This window comes from Cucumis melo, chromosome 12 (assembly GCF_025177605.1).
Source record: "Cucumis melo cultivar AY chromosome 12, USDA_Cmelo_AY_1.0, whole genome shotgun sequence".
Taxonomy (NCBI): Eukaryota; Viridiplantae; Streptophyta; class Magnoliopsida; order Cucurbitales; family Cucurbitaceae; genus Cucumis; species Cucumis melo.
The window spans coordinates 17,183,930-17,194,028 of NC_066868.1; the positions used below are offsets into that span (position 1 = coordinate 17,183,930).

General features: G+C 34.7%; 1 protein-coding gene and 1 pseudogene across 1 annotated transcript; one reads left to right on the forward strand and one right to left on the reverse strand.

The window, feature by feature from the left end:
* Positions 1-1,870: 1,870 nt before the first annotated feature.
* LOC103498198 (pentatricopeptide repeat-containing protein At3g46790, chloroplastic-like) lies at positions 1,871-3,224 on the forward strand (annotated as a pseudogene).
* A 200-nt stretch (positions 3,225-3,424) lies between these two features.
* LOC103498199 (pentatricopeptide repeat-containing protein At1g05750, chloroplastic) lies at positions 3,425-5,100 on the reverse strand. The gene has a single exon (XM_008460718.3). The coding sequence runs from the start codon at positions 5,009-5,011 to the stop codon at positions 3,443-3,445; it is 1,569 nt and encodes a 522-aa protein (XP_008458940.1). The 5' UTR covers positions 5,012-5,100; the 3' UTR covers positions 3,425-3,442.
* Positions 5,101-10,099: the final 4,999 nt, after the last annotated feature.

Sequence of the window (10,099 nt, forward strand, 5' to 3'; positions counted from 1 at the left end):
TATGAAAATATAAATGATTTTTTAAAGGGATATTTTAAAAAATATAACAAAGCATTAAAATATTTGCATTCTATAGAATAATTTCGGAAACAATGCTGTCAACAATGAACGTAATATATTTGATATACAATGGTTTATATTTGGCTATTGTTTAGTACACAATCGTTTAGATATAGTCGTTTAGATTGACAAATCTAAACGATTTATTTTTTAAATTCTCTATACACGATCGTTTAATTTGGTTACACAATCGTTTAGATTTGATCGTTTAGATTTGAGTAGCAAAATTTAAACGATTTATTTTTTAAATTCTCTGTGCACGATCGTTTAATTTAGTTTGATCGTCTAAACAATTTTTTTTTCCAATATTAGATACACGATCGTTTAGATTAATTAGACGATTTTTTTAAAGATTTTTTTGATACACAATCGTTTAGATTTGTTTACATGATTCTTTTGCTACACGATCGTTTATATTATCTACACGATCGTTTAGATTTGGCTACCCCAATCTAAATGATTTTTTTAGAATTTGATCGTTTAAATTTTGCTATTTTTTCTTGTACACAATTGTTTAGATTTTGCAACCAAAATCATCATTTTTTTTTTCAGTCTTTTATATTTAGTAGATCTTGAACAATCAAATAAAAAAGTGAAAAAAATAGTTTAAAAAAAAAAGAGACGAGAAGAGAAGAAATGAGAAAAAGAAAAAAAAAATACATGAATAGGCTCAAAGAAAGATGGAAGGACAAACCTAAAATATTTAAAAATTACTAATACATAGATTTATTATTGTTATATTTATGAAAATTTCTTATTTTTAAATATAATTTTTTTTCCATTCTCCATTATCATTTTCATTTCACTCTCAAAACATAAAAAGAAAAAATTAAGCAAAACCCTAGCCTCTCATCGTTTCCCCCCCTCTCCGTTCCTCAACTTCCTCCTCCCTATTTTCATTTTCCTTTCAATTTTACTAACTCTAAACCATAATTTTTTCTTCGTTCTTATTTTTCACTTCTCATATCCTCTCTTCTTCACCTCCAATTTTTTTCAATTTCTATTTGACCGCATTTTCCCCTCTCTCTTCCCTCACTCTTTCCACTTTTTCATCGTCGATCTTATCATGGATCTAGCCATACCGTCGCTGCTGTCAAGCCCTCATCATCGCATCCGTCGATTCCTCGCCTATGTGCTGTTGGGAATCCACGGTGAACTTCAAATACGTCAATGTCGTCGAGCCCCCGTCGCCGCTCATCTTCACTTCTCACCTCTGTCGCTTACTTCCGTCGCATTTGAATATTTTTTCCCTCAAGAAACCTTATTCTACTGGTAAGTTGAAGGATTTTGGTTTTAAACATCCACAGGCCTCTACTATTGAATTGGCACCGAGCTTTCACTACTACAACACATTGGGCCTTTTATGTCAGTTGGAAAAAGTAACAACAGATATATAACGTGGGTTTTTTTTAAGAAAAAATTTACATTAAAGATAAGCTACAATGTTGGTTTTTAACTGGCATTCAAACTAGCATCATAGCAATAGATTATAACATTGTAGTTTAGTTAATTAATGAATTATAAGTTATAGTTAATTAAATCAATCAATTAATGACAAAAACAACTATATTTAGTTTTTGGTCAATTAATTATAGCTATAGTCAATTTAAAAATAAAGTATAACAACACTGTAGTTTTTGTTTATAAACGTTTACTTTATATTTGGATTAGTAATAATTGATCAATCATCTTAGTCAATAAATCACAAAAGATTAACTAATAAAACTGGTGAAAATTTCGCATACTTGTATTTATAGGTCATTTGATTGATTAGTAAAATAAAGTCAAGTATTGTATATTTTCTTCTTAATTTGTTAACAAAAACTACAATAAATTAAATAAACTCAAAATAATAAATATAATATAAAATACCTTGAAAAAAAAATCATTTTTAAAGAGATGCACTCGAAAGAAACTAAGAAATTATCTGCATTTTGCTAATATTTTTGAAAACAATCCCTTTTATCCTTTTTTTTTTTTTCAAAACAACACTTATTTTCCAATTAGCCCTTCATCCTCCTTAATGTCCAAACCAAAAGAAATAATCCCCTTCTACGCTGCTCTCCTCGAAGCGTGCTCCTCCACCAAGAACCTCTACACTCACAAGCAAATTCACGCTCTTACCATAAGACTCCAAATCTCTTACAACCATTTCATTCGAACCAAGCTCGCTTCAACCTACGCCGCCTGCGCCCAACTCCCTCAAGCCACCACCATCTTCTCCTTCGCCACTCGTCGCCCCACCTACCTCTTCAATGCTCTCATCAGAGCCCACTCTGCTCTCCATCTCTTCTCCCAATCCCTCTCCATTTTTCACCACATGCTCCTTTCTGGAAAATCCATTGATCGCCATACTTTCCGCCGGTGCTGAAGTCATGTTCCGGCCTCTCCTCCTTGCGCCTTGGCCGCCAGGTTCATGGGGCTCTTTTCATTCATGGCTTATCTACAGATTTGCCTAGTTTGAATGCTCTGATTACCATGTATGGCAAATGCGGGTATTTGAGTGTTGTACGGAAGGTATTTGATGGAATGCCCGAGAGGAAAGAAGTGTCGTGATCGGCTTTGATGGCAGGTTATGGTGTTCATGGGATGTTTGGGGATGTGTTTGGGTTGTTTGAGAGGATGGTAGAAGAAGGGCAAAAGCCGGATGAGCTCACTTTTACATCTCTTCTCACGGCGTGTTGCCATGGAGGGTTGATTGAGAAAGGGAAGGAGTATTTTGTTATGATGAAAAGGAAGTTTGATTTGAGACCTGGTTTGCAACATTATACTTGCCTGGTGGATTTGCTTGGGAGATTGGGGCAAGTGGAAGAAGCAGAGAAGTTGATAATGGAGATGGAGATCGAGCCTGATGAGGCTTTGTGGGGCGCCATGTTGATTGCTTGTAGGATTCATGGGAAGGCTGATGTTGCTGATGCCTGATAGGGTGCAAAAACGGTTTGTCAAACAACAATGAGTGTATAAACTATGGTATAAGTTGTGTTTGATGGTTGGTTCCATAAGTCTCCATTGATTCAATATAAAAAATAATTGTTCTCCAACATCAATCTGTCCAAAGAAACCATCCAACTTTGCGTATGTAATCAAGTGGTGTTAGTTATGCCGCTCATGAATGAAGATTAAAATAAATAGCTAATGGATCTTTTTGTTGAAAGAAGAAAACATGATGTGGCCTTCTATTTGTACCTTCAACTGAGTGTTTTGGTTCCATTTCCAAACGTGATGACAAATGCAAATTAAATTATATATCCTGCAGCCCGCTTAACTTAAGCATCCATTTACCTTGTCTATTTCACAAACTCTCAAACTGCTGTTGACCAAAGCCTTAGACTGATAAATCAAATAAGGGTTTTAACAGATCAAATAACCCAAAAAATAAGCTTCAATGGTCTTTATTAGAATCTTTGGTATTCAGAATGATATCAGTATCAGGAACATATCCACACACCTTCAGTTCATGAAACAACAAATCTAACATTGAGTAAATATTGTCTGCATCAGCATGGTATTTGTCACCTGCAACAAATTCATGAACTTTACCATCAATTTCAACAGAACTATAACCCCGTTTTTTCTGCACACCTCGGGCTTTCATCGTTCTCCTGACCTTGTTAGCACCTTCCCACTTCCCAATTGCTGCATATATGTTTGAAAGGAGCACATAATTCGAATCGCCTACTGAATCTAACTTAAAGATATGTTTCATTAACCTTTCGGCTAGTCTCACATCACCATGAGTCCTGCAGGCGGCAAGCAATGACCCCAACACAACTTCATTCGGTTTCATCGGCATTTCTTCAATCACATTCGATGCATCCTCTAACCTTCCAGCACGACCATAGAGATCGACAATACATCCATAATGCTCAATCCCGGGAGTAATTTTGTGTACCCTCTTCATGTTATCAAACAATTCCAGACCCTTATTAACTAAGCCTGCGTGGCTACACGCGGTAAGAGCCCCCGTGTAGCTTACTCCATCTGGCTTAAATCCTTCTTTCTGCATCGCATAAAAAAACTCCAAAGATTCATCTGCAAATCCATTAAATGCAAACCCCACAATGATAGAGTTCCAAGATACCAAAGTTCGTTTGGCCATTTTCACAAACACTTGGCGGGCAAACTCAATACATCCACATCTAGAATACATATCTATCAAGGAATTACTTATCCTAACATTATCCTTAAACTCCTGCTGCATAACAAACCTATTAACCCACAACCCCGAAGTAAGAGCACCCAAATCAGCACAAGCAGCAAGAACAGCAATTATAGACACATAATCAGCAACGACACCCGAGCGTTGCATCTGATGGAAGCACTCCAATGCTTGTTCCGAATAACCATGTTTCAAAAGACCGTTAATTAAAGCCGTCCAAGAAATCGCATCTCTTGTAGGCATTTCATCGAACAGTTGAATGGCCAACTCAATCTCTCCATTCCTCATAAAACCATTGAGCATAGTGTTCCAAGAAACAGAGTTTTTCACACCCAGGTAATCAAAAACCTTCTTAGCAAGACCCAATTGAGAACATTTGGAATACATATCAATGAGAGCAGTCCCCACCATTACATGCCCCGTATCCAAACCAAATTTACAAGCGTAGCCATGAAGTGAGGAGGCGAAGAAGCTTTCCGACGGAAAATCAGCACAGCCGGAGAGAAGCGTAATGAATGTGATGTGGTTGGGCTCAACTCCGGCGAGTCGCATGCGGGTAAACTCTGCAGCGGCTTCGGGTAATTGGCCGTTGCCGCAGTAGCGAGCAATAGAAGAGGTCCATTGAACAATGGGGTGAACAGAATTGGCGGTGAATTTGGAGAAGATATTGCAATGAGGGGACTTGGGAGAGCGTGGGAAGTTGACTTTTGTTGGATTTGAAAGTGGGATTGAAGAAGATGGAGGTTGTTGGAGTTGAGATGGACTGGCTATGTGGGAAGGAATGCTGCTCATCGTTCTAAGAACCGTTTGGATTTTTATGATCAATTACCCATTTAGTATATAAAAAAGATTGAGTGAAGCTTAGATTTTGGAGAAATCGCCAAAATTAGGGGTGTAAAGAGTGTTTTGGATTACATTTAAAAAAAATTAGTTTTTTAGGTATCAAAATGTCCATAATACCCTTACCATGAAAAGTTCTTTTCGTCTTTTTTTTTTAAAAAAAAAAAAACGTGAAACAATATTAATTGAGAAATTATGGTATTTCTAAAAAAAATTGGGTAAAAAGGGAACCATCATGGTCTCTTCACTTGAACAACGCGCCACTACATCATGCAACTAATTGAAAATAAATAGGTTAAAATGGTAACGGTCTGTTTTTGTGTTACATAAGAAACCTGTAATTATTTGACCAATGCATGCCATTTTGGAACAATGTGGTATCAACAATTTTTTCTTTTATAATCCTCATGCACTTTCTTTATTATTATTATTATTATTTTCACTTTCCTTTCTTCTTTAATCGTGTTCAGACGATTTTACCCTGCCAAAATTTAAATTTATAATGTTATCCTATATTTTAAGATAAACATTAAATATTAAGTATTATTTAAATTTAAAAAATGAAAAAAAAAATCCACTTATATTCAATGGTTTCTTAAAAGAAATTTATTAATTATATTATATTCGAATTTATTCATAAAACTCGTAATTTATAATTTAAATTATATTATATTCAATAAAGTGGTTATTAATGACCTAGGTAACATAATCTCGATCTTAAACTAATTATGAACTTTTGTTCAAATGGAATGATACTTAGATCTGCATAGGTAAGGATAACTCATCTCTACTTGCCCAATAAGCCTCAAAATTTAGGGGTAAAACCAGGTGGATGGCTAGGGACATAGGGTGCAAGATGAAACTCACTCTTACTCGCTTTAGGGTTAGAAGATAAGTTGTTCTCTTAAGGACTGAATCCAAGTTTTGAACAAGGAGCCCTACCCTCTCTTTGGCCCGAGAGGGATTTTATTTATAGGTTAGGCCTTAAACGAATTGTTCAATAATGGATGAGTGGGATTTAAGGAATAAAATGTAGTCTTAGAGGTAAAACGATATTTTGACCCAACCGAGGTTACGAACAACCTGTGAAGAATTAACTTACTGATCATGGTTATATCAGATGGACAGAAATATATCTATAGTGAGGAGGAGTGTAACTACAGACTTTAGTGCAATGACCCGTTAGTTAACGAATGTTAATTAGCTCGGTCTAAAAGGGTTTAGCCAGTTGATCTCGGATCGTTGGAGCCCATGATTTATAGGTTCATTAGGTTCCTCTACTAGCTCATATGGAACTAACTTAGAACAATTTGTAGGAATAATCGAATTGTTCGAATTAGGTAAAGAGAGAGAAACCAACGAATATATGTGATATAACTGTCTGCTATCAATTTGAGATAGAGTTTTACGTTTAAATGTGATTTAAATATTAAAAGTATGAATACAGATTCATATTCGGAAGCTTGAAATTGATGAAAATGGTCAAAGTTGTACAAAATCAAACTTTGACTGGCTTTATATTGAAATATGATTTGAATTTCAGAAAAATGAATGTGGATTCATGCTCGGGAGGTCGAAATTAGTTAAGACGGACAAAATGGTAAAAAGTTAAAATGTTAACTTTTGACTTGAAAAACTTTGACCTTGACTTGAATAGTTAAGTGATTATATTGCACTTGTACTAAAGTTAGTGGAAAATTCTAACATTTTGTTAGATAATTCTACTATAACTTAGTGGGTAGGTGGCTACATGAGATGTAAACACCTAACCCACTAAGTTCCACTAATAGTTAATGGAATGTTAGGTGTTGAGTTTTTATAAACTAATTACATGTATTTTGCATGTAGAACAATTTTTGAAATTTTGTTAAATTTTATTATTTATAAAATTTTACCAATTTCTTAATTTTCTCTTTCTCAACAATAATTTTCCACCTCCAATTTCCATCACTCTTTCAATTTTCTTCACCTAGTGGTTCTAAGTGCAGAGAATAGCGGGTCAACTCTAGTGTTGATCCTAGCTTCGAGTTTGTGAGAAGATTGCGCGGATCGAGAAATCTTCAAAGAGAAGTTTTCTCTTAACCCTAATTTGTTTTAATTAGAGCTTTTAAAAATGTTAACGACTAAATAGTTGAGTTGCATTTAGAGTAAAATAGGTTCGTTATTTTCGCTACACATGTATTGTTTTCTATCATATTATTTTACAATTGATTTATTATGTATTTAATCTAGAGAATGAAATCAATATTTACTATTATTTATCTTTTCAAATTCTTACCTATATGTCTAACTCATTATATAAGAGATAAAAAATGTTAGATTATATATTTGAGGTTAGAGTAAGTAATTTTACACAGTAATGACATAATTAGAAGACCAAAATTCATTGGTTTTGAAATTTGGGATTAAATTTCATTTGCGGCCAAAAGAAGGTCATCCATGCGTTCCTTACCTGGTTTAATTTCTTAATTTTGAGCTAAACCCTGTGAAAATGGGTCAAATGAAGAAGTCGTGGTAAGTTTGTAATTAAGAGCTCACAAGCACCGTCCTCAGTGCTGCAGTGTTACGCCACACGGCACCTCAAACCTTAGAGCACCTTAAGGCTCCAGCGTCATGAAGCCCATCTTAGCATCGTTGCGCAATAAAAGTATATCTTTCAATCCATCTAGAATCTCTCTTTTGTCCAAAATTCTTGAAGCTACTTGAAAGGTTTATTAATGGGGTTGTAATTGCTTTTAAAGGTGCAAAAATTGATTCTACTGCACAAATGAATTAGTGGTACCAAAAGAGTACCATGGAATAGCAAAAGAAAGAATGGAATTCAAGGATAATTGGGTAAAAGATGACTCTACAACCTCAAAACTCTTCAAAGATAATACCCAACTTACTAACGAAAAGATTTAACACTAAAGATTAGTGGAATAAAGGTAGAAGGGGTTGAATCCCAAAAGATTTCGTGAATAGGGTATATAAATCAAGAAGCCAAAAAAGTGTTAGAAAAGATTTCAAGAATCAAGTAATTGTATGACATGGGGTGAGGGGATTTTGGTGTAACGACCCAAACTCTTAAACTAAGCTGAGGTTGTTACTTACTCAAAAGAAAAATAATAAAGACACTTTCTTAAATAGAGAAAACTAAAATTCTTATAAAATAAATATCAAATAACTGTTCGTAACACATAAAATTTTAAATTTTGGTAAAAATACTGTGAAAACCTGACCCCTAGTTTCTAACAAACAATTTTATTAAAAATTAAATATAAATAAACAAGATAAAATTTAAATAAAATATCTAAAAATCAAAATACTGACTAAACAATAAAGAGAAGCGGGAGAAGAATGAGTCCCTTTCCAAATCCTCTACATTTGCATGAAATATGAAACATAGAAAATAAAATATGAAACATAGAAAAATGGTGAGTTATAAAAGTATATCGAATCCACTTTTGGTCCCGATTGATCTATTAACTTTCTGGTCCTATTAGATGCGTACACTATAAGAAATCGAGGCTTTTTCGACGCACAAAGAGGCATTGAGGAAAAGGATGTCGGGACAAAGGCCTTTCACTGACATCGTTTTGTCTACGTTGGAGAAAGGAAAATACAATATTTAATTGTTCACCTTTCCTGACGTGACTTGCATGGGATCGGGAAACAAGTTGCCAATCCCGATGTATTGACATAATGCATTGGGGAAGGTGAATAATTAAATAATATATAACTTTTCTCATGACGTGGCTTGCATGGCATCGGGAATGGGCGTCCACTTTCTCGAAGCCATTAGTAATGCGTTCGTATTGGGAGATGATATTCCCGACGCACTGCTAAAGGTGTCAAGAATTGTTAATGATTAAATATTTCATATCGTTTTTCACAATGCGCCATGCATGGCATCGGGAATGGGTGTGGTTATTCTTGACAACATTAGTAATGTGTCAGTAATGTGTGTGTTTATTCTCGATGCATTACTAATGGCATCAGAAATAGTGAAATTCTCTCGACGTTTTTGTGGTACGTCGGGAGTTTTCCTTTAAAATATAACTTCTAGTTCTATAAATCACAAAACTGAAACGAAGAGAAGAGAGAAACGAAAGAACAAAGGAGGAGAAGAGGAAGAGGTCATCGTTGTTGCCGTTGCTCGCCACTGTTCCCCTACTGTTATTGTACCCTTTAGTTCAAACTTAATTGTTTATTTATTAGTAGTTTTGAAGCCATTTATTGTTGATTTATTATGGCTATCCTGCAGTTATGGTAGCCTATTAAGTGTCAACTTAGTTTTGAATTTGTTAGTATTTTTTAGGGTTTAAAGCTATGGTAGGTAGCTTATAAAGATATGTTGGAAGGGGTAGGTTGGTTGTAAAGACTGAAGTTTGTGGTTAGCTTGTGGTGGCCCTCTTGCAGTTATGGTAGCCTTTGTAGTTTAAACTTAGCTTTGGTGAAAAGTTTGGGAGATTGGGCATAGCTTATTTAGGGGAGTAAGTTTAGGGTTTGAGAGATATACGACTAATCAAACTTATTATGTTTTAAGGGTTTTAATGATGGATAAAGGTAGGATGACTAGTTATGTTTTTCCATTGAGTATAGAGAAGGAATGATTCAATTTTTAGAGGTTGCCAAGTTTCACGTCGATGATTACAGACGAATAAGGTGTCTATGTAAGTGATGTATGAACTCAAATTGAAATTCATTAGAGGGTGTGGAACGACATCTACTTACTATTAAAATATCCTCATACTACACATAATGGGTGTATCATGGAGAGTCAATTAACTTGCATAAAGGTACATAAAATTTTGATGAAGGAATTAGTAGTAATCCTTTTGATGAAGGAACTAGTAGAAGCCACTTCATGAAGAAGATGAAATGTTTGGTATGCTAAATGATTTACAAGCTCCGATTGAACAGGAAGAGGAAACGAAAGAAGGTCGTTTAGAGAATGAAATGTCATGCAATATTGGGGTGGATATAGAACAAGAGACAACAAAAAAATTTCAAGACTTATTGAATGAAGCACGTAGTGAGCTACACCCTAGTTGTTCC